This window comes from Octopus sinensis, linkage group LG21 (assembly GCF_006345805.1).
Source record: "Octopus sinensis linkage group LG21, ASM634580v1, whole genome shotgun sequence".
In the NCBI taxonomy this organism is placed as follows: Eukaryota; Metazoa; Mollusca; class Cephalopoda; order Octopoda; family Octopodidae; genus Octopus; species Octopus sinensis.
In genome coordinates, this window is record NC_043017.1 from 3558640 (window position 1) to 3576762 (window position 18123).

The 18123-nt window shown below is 38.8% G+C and overlaps 1 protein-coding gene across 1 annotated transcript in view; it reads left to right on the forward strand.

Moving 5' to 3' along the window:
- Nucleotides 1-18123, forward strand: part of LOC115222905 (guanine nucleotide-binding protein-like 1) — a 92439-nt gene that overhangs the window by 59985 nt on the left and 14331 nt on the right. Inside the window, exon 6 of the mRNA XM_029793292.2 lies at nucleotides 959-1178. Within this exon, the coding sequence (XP_029649152.1) occupies nucleotides 959-1178 (220 nt within the window). The remainder of the gene's footprint in view (nucleotides 1-958; nucleotides 1179-18123) is intronic.

Sequence of the window (18123 nt, forward strand, 5' to 3'; positions counted from 1 at the left end):
TAATAATAATAATAATAATAATAATAAAACAATTCAATCTACACATTAAATATATTTGACTAACACCCAATAAACTACCACGGCACATAAGCATATGGCTGAATGGTTAGGGCTGATGATTGTAAGACTGTGAGGTCAATTCCTGGTGGTGTGTTGTGCCCTTGAGCAAGACACTTTACTTCATGTTGCTCCTGTCCACTCGGCTGGTAAACACAAGTTGTACCTGTATTTCAAAGAGCCGCCTCGTCACATTCTGTGTGGTGCAGTCCCACTGCATGGCATCTTAGGCCAATGTCTTTTACCATTGCCTTGTTTCAACGAAATCTTTGTGACCTTGTGAATATAATTGAGTTGATGGAAATTGTGCTGAAGTTAGATGTTTGACTTGTCCAGCATAGGGGGCGCTAACAGGAGCTTGCACTCTGCTAGCATTACTCTCAGGGTCATTGAGAGAAACAAGACTAGAGTTTGTGGTGGAATAATAGTTCTCAAAAAAGGCTTAAAACCAGAAATTTGGGTAGGTTGACATGAGTCAATTATACTAATCTTACTTCTTTATTGCCCACAAGGGGCTAAACACAGAGGGGACAAACAAGGACAGACAAAGGGATTAAGTCGATTACATCAACCCCAGTGGGTAACTGGTACTTAATTTATCGACCCCGAAAGGATGAAAGGCAAAGTCAACTTAGGCGGAATTTGAACTCAGAACGTAACGGCAGACGAAATACTGCTAAGCATTTTGCCCGGCGTGTTAATGTTTTTGATAGCTTGCCACCTTCAATTATATTAATCTTAATGCTTCACTGGTACCCTATTGTATTGGCCCTACAAGGATGGGCAAAGTTGAATTCAGAACATGAAGGGCCATAACTTAATACCTGAAGGCATTTTGTCCAACCCCCCTCGTGACTTTTCTTATGCTTTTTAACATTTAGTTTCTCTGTTCCTTCTACAGGCTGTTCACCTTTCGCCAGCATTATACGACCATGTTATCGACGACTTAGGAAAATCTTTAATCCTGATCCTCAACAAGTTTGACCTTGTACCGCCAGCGCTTGTTATCGCTTGGAAACACTATTTTCAAGAGAAATTTCCCAAATTGCATATTGTGTGCTTTTCCTCATTCCCAAACGGCAAAAATAATTCAAAGTTCCAAACAGCGGATCCTGGTAAAGGTAGAGAACAAGAATTTGATTTATTTAATTTCATGAGATTATTTTTGACATTCAAATTTAATTTGTCAAAATATTTTCGTCGCTTTGAGACCGCGACCTGTTCACTGACAAAACATTGTGCAGCATGAGGTTTTGTCAGTGAACAGGTCGCGGTCTCAAAGCGACGAAAAGATTTTGGCAAATTAAATTTGAATGTTGAAGTGAATCTAACGGTTTTGTGTGTTTCTTAAATGGCTTATAAACACCTTCCACACTGCAATTGTTTTCGTTCCAGCACACGATCTCAGATCAAGTTGCTCGCTATGCAAGTACATCTCCGTAATATTTTTGATATTTTTTTTTATTAACCCCTTACCCCCAGGTCAACCCTGATTGATCGACCGATTACCAAAGGCCTTCCATCTGTGACCATCTTGACTTTTGTTTTTATTGACCCATAATATCCGGCGTTAGGAAGGGCATCCAGCCATAGAAACTCTGCCAGATCAGACTGGAGCCTGGAGCAGCCCCTGGCTTCCCAGACCCCGGTCGAACCGTCCAACCCGTGCTAGCGCAGAAAATGGACGTTAAACGATGATGATGATGATGATGAATGTGACTGTGTGGTTGCTTCCCAACCATGTTGTCTCAGGTTCAGTCCCACTGCATGACACTTTGGGCAAGTGTCTTCTACAACAGCCCTGGGTTGACTGATGCTTGTTATATACGTATATGTGTGTGTGTGTGTGTGTGTGTGTGTGTGCCCTTGTCTTAACATCATATGACGGTTGTAGATGGGTATCACAGTCACGCAAGCAATACTGTTTATTTCCAGTCTTCTGTGGAACTCATATCCGGCCATGGGAAATATCACCATGCTTGGAAACAAGTAAGGGTTGGCAACAAGAAGAGCATCCGGCTGTAGAAAATCAGCCTCAATGAATTCTGTCTCCCTCATGGAAGTATGGAGAACCTGCTAAATGATGATGGTGATATGAGTGCCACATGAGAAAGATTTGGCTGTTGTTTTTCTCTTCTGTTTTTTTGCAGGTGAAATAACCATGTAAAGTACATTATTTGCATTATTTATATTCAATGGATATTTGCCCTCGTCTTGTTTGTTGTTAACACAACGTTTCAGCTGATATACCCTCCACCCTTCTTCAGGTGTCTTGGGGAAATTTCGAACCTGGGTTCTCATTCCTAAGGTATTTTTCTATGTTATTATTATTATTATTATTATTATTATTAAGGTCACTGCCTGGAATCGAACTCGGAATCTTGGGGTTATTAGCCCTTGCTCTTAACCACTACGCCATATGCCGTGGCATAACTATCCAATCTTTTTTGTTTAGGATTACATTGTTAAATGAATCCTTCCTGTTTTGAAGACAGTGGAGGTGTGATCAGAGGGAGATTTGGTTGCTTTTTCTGGCAAGTCAAGAGGCCACATAATGTTTCTCATTGTTGTTGATATGATGGTACATAACGATGAGATTAAAGCAACCAAGCTATTAGGCTACAAGCTGCTGTACAGGCTTATATGACATAACAAACCTGTTCTGTTACTCTGATCATCAAATTGATCCTGATTGCAAACATCCTGTTGATAAGGGGATCCTTTCAGCTCTCCCTCTCTCTCTCTCTCTCATACTCCCTTTTCTTTCGTTCTCTCACTATATATCTCTCTTTCTCTATCTCTGTTGTTCTCTTTCTTTCTCTTTCTCGTCCATTCCCTCTGTCTTTCTTTCTGTCCTCTCAGAAGCCCTGATGTATGCACGTTACAAACGAATGCGATGTAGTGTGACTGGCAAGTAGTCAGGGCTGCACTGGATGGTGTGTTGTGATCTAAGAGATAAGCTGGGCATCAATAATCGGAGGAGTGGAGTGAATCGGTGAATAGATCAGATTTTTTTTTGTGTGTGTGTGTATGAAAGAGAGAGAGAAGGGACATGTATATTCACAGACAAACTGAATAAAAAGAGAAGGAAACTGATTTTGATTGATAATTATTACTACTTTGTCCATGGTCTATTGGCTAGGTTGGTGCTTGTCTCCGTTTTCTACAGTGCTAAGTAGGGAAGGAGGATTCATTTGTTATTATTGGCTTCACTGTTTGAAACTGTAGTTATTTTATTGATCCAGGGAGGATGAAAAGCAAAGTCGACTCCAGTGAGAACTTATATCAAAAGGACTGCTAACCTGGGGCACAGGGCCAAAAATTGCAAGCGATTGAGACAGATGATTGAATTGACTAACATTTGATTGATAGTATATTTTATTATTGGCTCTTGGGGAGTCGATCTGTCTGGGATTTGAGCTCAGCATAGAAAGGGATCTAGATGAAGCCTACAAATTTTCTCCAGTGCTTTACTTGTCCTGTCAACCATGTCGTAATAGTAGTAATAGTTATAGTAGTAGTAGTAGTAGTAGTAATAATAATAATAATAATAATAATAATAATAATAATAACAATAATGATAATGATTTCATATTTTGCCACAAGGCCAGCAATTTTGGGAGAGTGGGTACGTTGATGACAGCAACCCGAGTACTCATTTAGTGGAGGCATGTGGCCTTGAAACTAAATTTCCTTCATCACAAATTCTCCTATCGTCAATGGTTTGGATAAAAATTCAGATGCATGACTGCATCGTTTTAACACCCACTTTTCCATGCTTGCATGGATCTGATAAAATTTGATGATGGATTTTTTTATGGCTGGATGCTCTTCCTGTTGTCAACCTTCACCTATTTTCAATTAAGGTGATATTTCTTCATGAGCAGGCATTTTTTTTTACTGGAGATTGAAAATGGAGGACACTGCTTGCATGATGATGACACTCGTTTTACAACAATCACATAATGTCAGGGCAATGACACACACACACTTGATGGGCTTCTTTTAGTTTCCCTCTACCAGATGCACTCACAATGCTTTCGTTGGCTTGGGGCTATAGTGGAAAACACTCGCCCAAGTTGCTGTGCAGTGGGATTGAACCCAGAGCTATGTCATTGGGAAGCAAACTTCTTACCACACAGCCACACCTGTGCCTATGAGATAAATCTCTCTCTCTATAAAGCTGAAGTTGTCTGTGTATGGCACGTTTAGTAGCCTTTAACTAACACTATCTCCTCAAAGATCCTGCAGCACAAGTTGACCAAAATTGAAAGTATGATAGAAGGCGACTTGCTCTTCCTTCCGTAGAAGAAAAATTCAAATTAGACCATGTTAAGGCCAAAAATTATTTACATCAAAAAGGTGCTTTTTTTTCCTATGAAAATCCCTATTTTTTACGATTTTTTGACTGCTGTGTCGCCATTTTTCAGTGTATTTCAACCAGAAAAATGTTCACTTTAAGAGAATAATAAGCTACATAATGCAAAATTTTTTACTTTTCAAAAATTCCGATCCTAAAGGGTCGAAACAAACCCGAGCAATTCCAAGCAATACTGTTAGATAAATTATAATTCTCAGAGACATGAAATAACTCTGATGTATTTCATTTTTCAATACAAAAGTTGGTAACTCCAATATTTTTTCCCCTCACCTTTCCATCTTGACTTGTCATACTTAGCTGAAATGACAAACAGCATGATTGGACGGTTGGCGGTAGTCAGGACAGGCATCCACATTTACCGTTCCACTGCTTTCACTTTCTGGACTGTAAGCAAAAAAACTATTCAACTGTTAAGCTGGAATCTCTTCAATCATAGATCTATACTTAGGCACCACTGCTAACAACAGCAACAACAACAACAACAAAAATAAACAGCCTACGAGGGAATCATCATATGGTTGTTTAACCTACTAGAAATAGCTGCCAAATTTCCCTCAAATCACACTTCTTTGAGTAATATGATCCTGGGTTCTCTGCACACAGGAAAAAGGTAGAATGTCTTTGATTGCAGCAGGAATGCTTTTGATCATAAGTAACCTCAATGAGGGCTGACCTGGGGCTAAACAACAGCAACACAAATAGCGCCATCTCACCATTGTATGTTTCTTGTTTATTTTCTTGTTTTGTTTTCAACACCACCAATCACTTTATTATCATTATCATCATCATCATCATCATCATCATCATCATCATTATTATTATTAACTGATTAATAAGTACTAATGTACTTATCTAAGGGTTTAATTCTCCTTTGAAATGATTATTATAACAATATAAATGATAATAATAAAAAGCTCTTGGTTGTGTGTTTATCCTTTATACAAACAAGCGAGGCAGTCTTGTAAATAAAGAGCAGAAACCATCCAAATACCATGCCTGATTGAACAACACTTTACTGATGTTGTAACCTGTCCAGTGTTTGAAGTAAGCAATAAAAATAACAGAACATAAAACTCCTTTGCTAATTAAACAATGGCAATTTATTTTCCTCGCCTGTTTTTATAGAAACACTAGAAATGTGAGCTGGAAAAAAAAAAAGTAAATATAGAAATAGTTCTGTTTTTTTTTTGTTTTTTTTTATGGCTTTTGGTTTGGAGGAAGTGGCTTTGCTTTTGTGGCCCTTCACAGCACCTCTGTGATCAAAGAGCTTTCCATGGTTTGTGTTTATTTTGAACAACTGCTGCAGGTTGATCGCATCAGGGGAAAATATGGATAGAGAGGGAATTCCAGGGGGTTGTTGTCCTCAGGAAGGACTGGGAAGCATGGATAATGCAGGACTAGGGGAGTGGATGCAATATAAATGATGAAAAGAAGGGGGAGAGAGACACAGGAGTTGGAAGGGTCTAAATCAATGGTTCTCAAGCGGGGTCCATAAAAGATTTTGTTGTTAAAATTCATCTGCAATAAATTGGTTATACATCTACAATCCACCAATTTTATTTTAACAATTTTTTCATACAGTCCCAAATAATATTTAATTACAAAAATTTAATATGATTTTTTTAAACATCGAATGGCTAGGAGGGTCCATCTGAGTAAAATAAGAATCAAAAGGGGTCCACAGGTATGAAATGGTTGAGAAGCAGTGGTCTAAATGGAAAGGGCCAAAGGCACATGACCAGCCAGCTCTAAAGAGCAGATGTTGTGGAGACTCTGTGGCAAACAGGGCATCTCGTTACCCGGGATATGCATGCAGGATGTCGGGGACCGCTTGTGGATTCAATATTCCCACAAAACTTCTTCTATGAATCCTATTCAGGACCAGAGAAGAAGTTGGCTCGACCTGCCCTGGGTGAGTGGTAGTAAATGCAGATTGTGGAGACACAGCATTTCTGTGGGCCAGAGGCTGGAATGTATTGATAAGCATCATCATCACCATCATCATCATCATGGTTTTAGGCAGATTGTATGATGTTTGTGTACGAATGGCTGTATTCTATGGTAGTGAGACATGGGTTCTGAAATGTAGAAGACATATGTAGACTAGAGAGGAATGAAGCTGGTATGCTCTGATGGACGTGCAACATCAGTTTGAATGTGCAGCGAAGTGCAAATGTGTTGAGAAAAAAGTTGAACATAAGTGGAATCAAATGCAGCATGCAAGAGAGGAAAATGTGTTGGTTTGGACATGTGATGCATACGAATGAAGATGGCTGTACAAAGAAGTGCCGATTGCTTAAAGGGGAGGGCACCTGTGGAAGAGGGAAACCCAGGAAGACATGATGTGCGGTAGTGAGGACTGATCTCAGGATACTGGGCTTCATGGAAGAGATAACAACGAATTGAGATGTCTAATGATATGGAATTCTTGAGAAGACCCCGCCCACTTCAGTGAAACTGAGCTTTGGAAGTGCTGTGTGTTCCACCCACATGTAAGAATAATATTTTTGACACACCCTACCCCAGTAAACCAAACTATGTCTCCACTTCTCTTCCTCCCATTTCCTCTTTTGCATGCACCATGCTTATTCTTACCTCTCCCTCCCCACCCCTGCAGCCCAATCATGTCCTCACTACCCCACCCACTGTATCATTGCTATCCTATTGTCTTTGCCTCCTCTGTATGCTCAGGTTTCACCAGTAGCTGCATCCCGCCTCCCTTTGCATTCATGAAGAGAAGTTTGCTTATTGGGGTAGGATGTGTAAAAAATTTCATTGTTACATGTGGGTGGAACACAGCACTTCCAAAACTCGGTTTCACTGAAGTGGGCGGAGTCTTCTCGAGAACTCTATATTGCCAGACATCTCGGTCCATTGTTATTTCTTCCTTGAGGCCCAACATCCTGAGATCGGTCCTCACTACTTCATCCCATACCTTCTCGGATCTCCCTACTCATGCACTCTTGGCAATACTCAACCATCTCATTTATATTTCCATCCCCTCACCTAATGGGTATTTCCGGGAACATTGCCACCATATCTCTCTCTCCCTTTCTCTTTCTCTGGCTGGAGTAACCATGTTCCTCTTCTAGTCACAATCTAACTTCTCATCACCTGACATAGATCCATCTCCTCTTGTCCACCCCACCCCTCAAAATTTCTTTGTCTTGCGAGTTACTCGGTGACCTAACTGGTGTTGGTGCCATGTAAAAAGCATCAAGATGGTTGGCATTTGGAAGGGCATCCAGCTGTAAAAAACTATGCCAAAACAGACCTTGCCAGTGTTGGTGCCAGGCCACTTTGTAAAATGGTTGGCATTAGGAAGAACATCATGCTGTAAAACCCATACCAAAACAGACCTTGCTGTTGCTGGTGCCATGTAAAAAGTACTGTCCATTCTGTAAAATGGTTGGCATTAGGATGGACAGCCATGCCAAAACAGACAGTAAAACCTGGTGCAGTCTTCTGGGTTGTGAGCTCCTGTATAAATAACTGTCCAACTCATGCCAGCATGGAAAAACAGATATTAATCAATGATGATGATGACTTGCATGGCTTGGATGTTTTGAGGTAGATTCTCTATGATCAGACCACCTCATGGGCCAGACATGTTTTTGCAGAATATTGGAAATGAATGATGATGCTTTTATGACATTGACACTCATTTACAATGATTGTGTGATGTCAAAACAAGGAGACACAGATATGCACACATTCACATGCTACATACATACATACATATACATAATACATACATACATACATACATACACATAATACATACATACATATACATAATACATACATACATACATACATACATACACATAATACATATATAATACACACACACACGCATATACATACATACATACACACATACACACACGATGGCTACTTGTAGTTTCCATCCTCCAAATCCACTCACTAGGTTTTGATCATCTTAGGGCTATTGCAGAAAACACTTGCTCCCTAGGTTCCACCAAGTGAAACTGAACCCAAAACTGCATGGTTGGGAAGTGAACTTCTCAATCACACAGCCACACTTGCACCTAATTCCTGTTAATCAATGGTGGGTGGCCCATTTTTCTTTCAAATGTGGTTTCTGTGTGTAGCCCAGAACATTATGTATAGCTGCAGCACTGTCCCAGATGTCGAAGCAATATGCCAAGCGTGTCTTACCAAAGATTTAGCCTTGACTCAGCTTGGAATGAGCAATTTTCTGATCAAAGACATTCCAGCTGCGACCACCTCGTCTTTCTATATACAAGACTGTTTTGTCCCTTGTGTCCTTCTTCTTTTAAATTAGCAGGGTGTGATTTGAGTGAGATTTGGTTGATATTTCTAGCAATGGTAGTGTTTGTTATTGTTTAGGTCCCAAGTCAGCCCTGATCAAGCAGATCTACGATCAAAGATTTTCCAGCTGTGACCATCCCGTCTTTTCTTGTTCATCTTGGACTACATTGTCCAATGTGTCCTTCTTCCACTTTTTAAGATGGTAGCATATGGATTAACGAGATAGCTAGCTACTATTTTCAGCAAGTGCTGCAACCCTGTAGAGGCCTTCATTGTTTGCCTCTATATATAAGCATGTTGTTTAATGAATAAACTGAGTTAATGTTATTATGTGTTTGTTGCTAAGAAGAAAAACTGCCGAGGTAGACATAGGCAACATTGAAAACATGATGAAGGAAATATAAACAATAAACTGTCATTGCTATTAATGTTGTTGATCATCATCATCATCATCGTCATCATCATCATCATCATCATCATCATTACTTATCATCATCATTATCATCACTGCCTCTCATCATAATCATCATCATTACCATCACCATCACTTTCCCCACCGCTACCATCCTGTTCTTCATTAACATCACCACCATCGTCATCGACCACCACCACCACCATCACTACAACCACCACCACCACCACCCTCATCATCATCATCATTGGTGTTGGCCTTCTAGTCATCAGTATTGGCATCATCATCATCATTATCATTATCATCACCACCATCATCATTATCAACATCATTATTGATATCACAATTGTTGTAAATACTAGCAACAGTATTATCATCACTATGACCACCATCGCCACTAGAACCTTCCCTCCCACCATCACCATCATCATCACCACCACACCACCACCATCTTTTTCATTATTATCTACATCATCCTCATTAATATTATAAATATTTACAAAGGAAGCAGGTTTGTTTTCTTTTGTTTTGTGTTTTGTGTTATCTAACAATTGCTGTTCAGTTGAATAATCACCATCATCAGTCTTAACGAACCAAATCAGAACGACTCACGAAATGGGGGGGGTCAACAGCCAGACCGACAGACAGACCAACGGATGGACGGATGGACAGACTGGTGGACAGAGGGACTGAGAATAGAGAGAGAGAGAGAGAGGGGAAGTGTAGAGAGGAGCAAATTGTTGAATATTTACCAACCGGAAGTGAGAAAACAGGTTCCCTGTTTGATTTGATCCCAGATATTGAAAAACGAATGAATCATCAAATATTATACCTTTTTTTTTTATAGAAGGGGCCACTCCATCAATATGTTTGATTCCGCGTCATACAGGGGATGGATTAAAAGCAAAAATTGTAGCTCTTTACTCTTTTACTCTTTTACTTGTTTCAGTCACTTGACTGTGGCCATGCTGGAGCACCGCATTTAGTCGAGTGAATCAACCCCAGGACTTATTCTTTGTAAGCCTAGTACTTATTCTATCGGTCTCTTTTGCCGAACTGATAAGTTACAGGGACGTAAACACACCATCAGTTGTCAAGCGATGTTGTGGGGACAAACACAGACACACATATGGTCAATCTTTGTCAAGTGGCTTCACTCTTCATGCTTTATCTTCGTTACTATGGCAACAGTCCGGATACTTATTGATCAGACCTCGTACAATAGCCTTGGGCTGATCAAAGCCCTCTGAGTGGATTTGGTTGATGGAAATTGTGTGTGTCACTTTGTATCTGTGTTTGTCTCCCACCACTGCTCGACACCAGTGTTGGTGTGTTTATGCCCCTTGGCAAAGGCGAGTCATAAAATAAATACTAGACTTGAAAAAAAAAATAAGCACTGGGCTTGATTCATTCAACTAAAATTTTTTTCAAAAGCAGTGCTCCAGCATGACCACAATCTAATGACTGAAACAAGTAAAAGATAAAAGATGTGTGTATGTGTGTGTGTCTTTTAGAGTGATTTTTACTTAAGAAGTTTTGTGCTTCCCTTTATTTCCATTTCTCAGTGGACCCTCATTCGTCCAGCCCCTCTACACTAAATACTGATCTGATGAGACCACAAAACATGCAAGTAACGTAATAATATATATACGATTGCTAAGTCCTGCCATTCATTTATTTCACTAGTGGGGGTCATAACTGAAATGCTAAACATACATCCACATACGTGTTTGTGTGTCCATGTCTATTTGTGATAGTATACATGCTCAAGCCTCTGTCTACACGACTGTATGCGTATTTTTTTTTTTTTTTTCAAAATTGATTCGGTGATTTTTACCAAATTGAATTGCGACCATGTTGGAGCACAGCCTTGAAGGGTTTAGTTGAACTAGGCTTTAGGAAGGGCATCCAGCTGTAGAAACACTGCCAGATCAGACTGGAGCCTGCTGCAGCCTCCTGGCTTCCCAGACCCCAGTCGAACCATCCAACCCATGCTAGCATGGAAAACGGACGTTAAACGATGATGATGATGTTGATGTTGATCATGATCATGATGACAGCCAAGCCAAGTCAAGCTTCTAATTCTGCCAAGGATTTTTGCCTTTTTCGACTTTATCCCTTACACTTGTAAATCTTACAAGTCTCTGCTCATACAATTCTCAGAAAAAGGTTCTTTAATCATAGTTAATCCAAAAGGTATTTCAATAAGTGTTACACGTTGGGTGGCCTCAGAAGCAGCACTGGATTAACAATTAAACAAAATAAGCACGTGCGTAGGACATTAAGGGAAATGGGCAGTTGCGGGGGGGGGGAGGCACCATAGAATGGTAAATAGTTCTATTGCACAAAAGAAATCACTGAAAAGATTCTAAAATAAAAATTCAAAGTGGTTTATATGACTGGAAATATAATTTTGAAGTGTTTATGGTGTTGTAAGGATTTGATCAAGTAAACTTTTCAGATACTCTCTTACATGTTTCAGTTATTTGACCTGTGGCCATGCATGGTGGAGGACCGCACATTGAGTATATATTACTTCCAAGGATCAGCTAGCTAGGAAACAAATTTAGCCTGGATTTTACCTGTTATACCCCCTCAATTTGGATTTTTATTCACATTCATAGAAACTCTGGTTGCTAACTGTAAACTATAAAAAAAGATTTTTGGCTTATTGATATGGGTAAAACCTACAATCTTCAACATCAATAAACTATTACTGTTCCTGAAAGCTGTGTTTTAAGCCTACCATGGACTGCTTGAAGCTTACCAACTTCCTACACTTTGATCCTTAGATCTTACATATATACCTATTTTGCATTTCATACCCACACTAATATATGTAATATATCTGATATATCTAATTTGATTATCTGCATAATTGCCCCTCTCTCTCTCTCTCTCTATGTATAATATATATATATATATATATATATATATATATATAATCATCATCATCGTTTAATGTCCATCTTCCATGGTGGCATGGGTGGGATGGTTTGACAGGAGCTGGCCTTGACAGAAGCCTACACCAGACTTCTGTAACCATTTTGGCAGGATTTTTACAGCTGGATGCCCTTCCAAATACCAACCACTTTACAGTGTGAAGTGGATACTTTTTTAAGTGGCACCTGCACTGACAGGGCCACCAAGTACTTACAAGACAATATATGTGAATAAATAATTTGTAAGTCTTGTGAGCTTTTCGTTAGACATACTATGCAGATTTTTTTACTGTTAGTGTTCAATGAACTTTACCATAAGAGACGGGTCAGCGAGACCTAGAGTTACAGTGACCCCATATCAAAGACAATTACACCAAACGTAACAGTAACAATAGCTTCACAAACGAGGATTAATTATTACTAGTAGACTTTCTACCAGAAAGGTCTTGAGTGGGTGTAGTACGTACATTAGTAGTAATAGCACAGAATAAACTGCCTGATTAGTTTCATTTGTTGCTATGGAGATAAAAATAAATAATTAGTTGACTGATTGATATTTGTTGTGATGGACTTTTTTTCTTTTCTTTTTCTATTTCGTCTTTTTTCTTTTTCACTTTGCTTGAGAGCTGAGATATTCATTTACTGGAAGAACAGAATATTTTGTGTTCACTTTGGCTGTGGTTGCTTTCTGCTATTTAAAAGTAGAGGAGAGTTTAAAACGCATATATGCGTATACATACGTGTATATGCATGTATGTATATGCTTCTATGCGTATATCGATACACATACATACACAGTGGGGATATGTGTGTCTGTGTGTGTGCATGTTTGGTAAGTAGCTTGCTTACCAACTACATGGTTTCGGGTTCAGTCCCACTGCATGGCACCTTGGGCAAGTGTCTCCTACTATAGCCCTGGGCCAACCAAAGCCTTGTGAGTGGATTTGGTAGATGGAAACTGAAAAGAAGCCTGCCATATATATATATATACATATATATATATATATATGTATGTATGTATGTGTCTGTGTTTGTTTCCCTACCATCACTTGACATCTGATGTTGGTGTGTTTACATCCCCTTAACTTTGCGGTTTGGCAAAAGAGACTAATAAAGATTTTGGTTAAGGCTAGATCATATAAAGGAAATAAAAGCCCATATAATTTATTTATCATTGAAGTGCTAAAGCTCTCTTTTACTAAAGATTCAATTCTGAATTTGTATCAAAAAATAATTTTGCTTTGTGAACATAGGATATGTATATTCAGTAAATTGGTTTCTGTTCAAAAGAGCATCCAGCTGTAGAAACCATGTCAATGCAAACACTGTAGCATGATGCATTCCTCTGACCCATCAGATCCTATAAAACTATCCAATCTGTTATGCCACCATGGAAGACATGGAATGGCTGTGATGGAATTAACTTATTTACTAAACTCATTGAATCAGCATGTGTGTGTGTGTGGTTGAGTAATCCACATACATGTGTACTGTTAGCATAACTCTCAGAACCACTGTGACAGTACGAGACAAGGATGATGCTTTGAGCTACAGTTACGGTCTATTTGATGGGCTTCTGCACAGTTTCCACCAACCTATTTCTATTTACAAGGCTTGTGTTGACCCTAGCTTTAGAAACTGACTTTTTCCCAAGATGCCATGCAGTAGGGTTGAACCTGGAACCTCATGATTATGAAGCATTTTTCTTAACTATTTGGCCATACTTCCCCTATTCTTGTGCATGTGACTGTTTGTTTATGTGTGTGTGTGTGTGTGAGAGGTCAGAAATCTACTGATCCATGCTGGTTTATATTGGACGGAACATTTTGAGGCAGTGTTTCTGACTGGATGCTTTTCTTGAATCCAACCATTTCAGACACCTCTTGCAACAAACAGGGGATACTGCGTATCTATTCTAAAAACCAGGTTACACACGATCATATATATATACATATAAAGTTAATCCAAACAAGAAAACACAAAAAAAAAACAAAAAAATACAGCAACGTGAGGACGTGGAACAAATAAAGTATTATTGGACGCTCAGGAAAGAAGGGAAGAAGGAGGGTTTAACGTTTCGAGCGGAGCTCTTCGTCGGAAACATAGAAGGAAAGATCTCGAGAAGGGAAGACAGAGGAAAAAAAATCGCCAACGGTACACACGAGGTCACATATTGAAAGACCATATATATACATTTCTATCCGATATAATGTTTATATCTATTTTTACTGCCTGGCCAGTATGTTTGCTTTTACATTGCTAATGCACACGGTAGAAGTACAAATTAATAATGGACCAAATGTCTTATATATTACATTAACTATGCAGTAAGTACAGGTAAGAATGTATTACCTGTCCACTAACAATTAAATATTCTGTTAGTTTTATTCTTGGTCGGTGGGGGTGGCGGGACAGAAAAAGCAACAAAAACAAAACAGAAGACAAGAGAACAAATATTTTCAACATAATAACCCACTCCTTTCTGATGCATTTATATTGTAAGGTAATGCATAAGTAATCAGCTGACAGGTTTGCATCAATCAGCATTGGACAGGTGTGTTGTGTTGGGAAATAATGGACTTGTTTGGATGGATGGGGCACAGGAGTGGTCCAGAGGAGATTTATTGGTGTTGGTCAGAGTGAAAGTACAGTTTCTTTCTCTCCTCCCCTTCTGGCTGTGTTTTATCACCATGGCACTTTAAAGAGGTGAAAGTATGCCTATAACTGCATTATCTATTGTGTTCATTTTTGTTGCTGCTGTTGTTGTTATTTAGCCCTTGGCCTGTGTCGATTGAACAGTCTTACGATCAACAGTGATTCAGCTGAGACCACTTTTCCAGGCATTTCATGTTGAAAGCACCAGTTTTTTCTCAGATCACCAAAAGATAAGCAGCATTGAGTCTAGATAAGTACTTGAATGGGTGAGCGCTTGGGAACCCGAGGTGCTGTAAGCATCACCTTTTAATAGGTGCAGGCATAGTTATGTGGTGAAGAAGCTTCCTTTGCAACCATGTGAATTTGATTGAAGGAAACTGAATGAAAGCCTGCTATATCTGTTTATCTATGTCTGTCTGTCTGTCTGTCTGTGTTAAGTTTCAAAAAAGGTGGGTGAATGTAGCAAAGATGGTGCATGTGAGCGATGAAACCACTTTGAGCATGATCCTGTAAATCGAAAAAAGAGAGAGAGAGAGAGCACTTTGCTCTCATGTGTTTATTCCCTCCCTACCCTAGGTTACCATGGTCTTTTCCATTGGCTTTTCTTTCCATAGATAAACCTAATCTTGCTTCTTACATTTAAAAAATTTCCTCTGTGTTACACAATCCCTTTTGATCGCCACTATATTTAACCTGGACCATAGCAAGTTGTAAACATCTAAGGGGCACCAGGGTTGGCACTGGGTGTTTTTCTTCAAAATTAAACGCTTTAACATGTTACAATACATATATCTTAAACCCATTTTCAAAATACCTGTTGTGGGACTTGAATGCAATGAGTTGGACATTGTACTATGAGGGAGCAGAAGTGTGACTGATGGTGAACCAATGCCTAAACCTTATGTCCTAACCATGTGGTCTTGAGTTCAGGACCCTCCTGTCCCTTTTTACAGTGTATCTTTGGCTATATGTACTTCACTATGTCTTTCCATGTTTGAGATTGTAGGCTGTGATTTGAAGGCGATCTAACTGCTATTTCTACAATGTTGAGCAACCATGTAGAGGCTGTCTCACTGGTGAAAAAGAAAGGTTATTTTATCTATAGTAGAGTATACTTACAAGTGTCTTCTATTGTATAGCCCTGGGCTGACCAAAACCTTGTGAGTGGATTTGGTAGGTGGAACATGAAGGAAACTTATTTTGTGTGTGTGTGTGTAGACAATGTGATGGTTGTAAATGAGCATCATTGTCATGCAAACATGGTTTAGTGCCACATGAAATGCACTTGTGTCTGTGCCACATGAGATGCACTCACGCTGGTACCACATATTTTATTTTTATGCCTGGTGTATATTCTATCAGTCTATTTTGCTGAACTGCTACGTTACAGGACATAAACACATCAACACCGATTGTCAAATAGTTGTGGGAGGCAAACACAGATACAAATACGCACACGCGATGGGCTTCTTTCAGTTTCCATCTACCAAATCCACTCACAAAGCTTTGGTTGGCCTGGAGCTATAGAAGAAGATTCTTGCCCAAGGTGCCATGCAGTAGGACTGAAACCAGAACCATATAGTTAGGAAGCAAGCTTCTTACCACACAACCATGTCTGTATCAACAATTAAAAAAAAAATTTAAATACAGATAATAATTTTGATGATTAATTCCTACAAGTATTGAATACACCTATAAAGTTTACTAAATGATCGCTCCACTTGTCACCACCTGTGTCTAATTATTATTTATATTATATTCATTATTCCAGAATAATGAACATCCCATAGAAAACACCTCATTAACTTTTATATGAACAAAAACACTCATTCTTGTCCTGAGGGGTGGGGGTAGTCTAGGGCAGCAAAAGGCTGCTTGTTATTTATTCTCTATGCATAAACTGTTTTATAGGTTTTTGACATAAATATTTGAAGAAATTGGCAGCAGTATTTGTGGTGATTGTAATGTTGATGGTGGTAGTAGTAGTAGTAGTTGTAGGTGTTTGGTCCTGAGTTCGTCCTCTTCCTCTTTGAGTAAACTTACACTCAAAGAGCGTTTGGTGATTGTTCTGGGTAATTTATTTCTTTCAGACAGTACTGTAAATTGTGTGTGTGTATACATATGATGTATGTATGCTTGTGGATGGTGGTGATCCCTGCTGTACTCTTTCACCACAACTTTCTCTCACTCTTACTTCCTGTTTCTGTTGTACCTGTATTTCAAAGGACCGGCCTTGTCACTCTCTGTGTAACGCTGAATCTCCCTGAGAACTACGTTAACCTTTTAGTATTTAAACCGGCCATATCTGGCCAAAATATTTAATCTGTTTTATGTTCAAACTGACCAGATCCAGGCCCTCACACCTACCTTACAATGTTATTCTACATTAAGTAATTACACCATCAAGATCTTGAAGATATGAGATAATACATGATTAATTCAAATCAATGGGAATCAATAGGCATTATGTTTGATTTGAATAATCTGAACACTAAAGGGTTAAGGGTACATGTGTCTGTGGAGTGCTCAGCCACTTACACGTTAATTTCACGAGCAGGCTGTTCCGTTGATTCGGATCAACCGGAACCCTCGTCGTCGTAACCGACGGAGTTCCTCCATTCCATCCATGTATGCTTGTATTTAACATTCCCAGAGGTGACTTTTTTTGCCAAAGGGAAATTATTGAAGGAAGTCTGTGGGAGAGAAAACATAAAAAATGATATCTAAATGATAAAATTTATCAGAAAGGCAAGTGAAGCATGATGTAAGACGAACAGACAGGAAATGATACAGAAAATGTCAAAGTGGATGAATTCCCACCTTGTCCCTGATTGATAATTAGGAAGCAATGAACTTGAGAATAATTAAGGATTTTTTCCTTTTGTTTTACATCTTTATTTTCTTGCTAGAAGGAAATAAAAGCCATGAAAGGCATTTCCATATGTTTATTCATGCTATTAGAAAAAGTTGACATATTTCCCTTAAATCCTACCTTACTGCCCTTGAAAGTAAGGGCACTTTAGACCAGTTGTTCTCAAACTTTTTAATAACTAGGACAGATCCAAAACCTGGATTTCTTTTAATGGGCTGCACAAAAAAAAAAAGATAAATAAATAAAACACAAGTCAATTAAAGAAACATTTAAGACTATCAGGGGCCACTGGAATGATGCTGGAGGGCTACATGCATTCCCAGAATCTGTGGCTGCTGGAATATGTGTGTGTGTGTGTATATATATATATATATATATATATATATATATATATATATAAAATAAAATATTAGCAAAAAAACACCTTTTAACAATTCAAAATGAATAATTAAATTACACCATCTAGAAAATTACATATAATAGAAAAGTTAAAATTAAAATAACAATT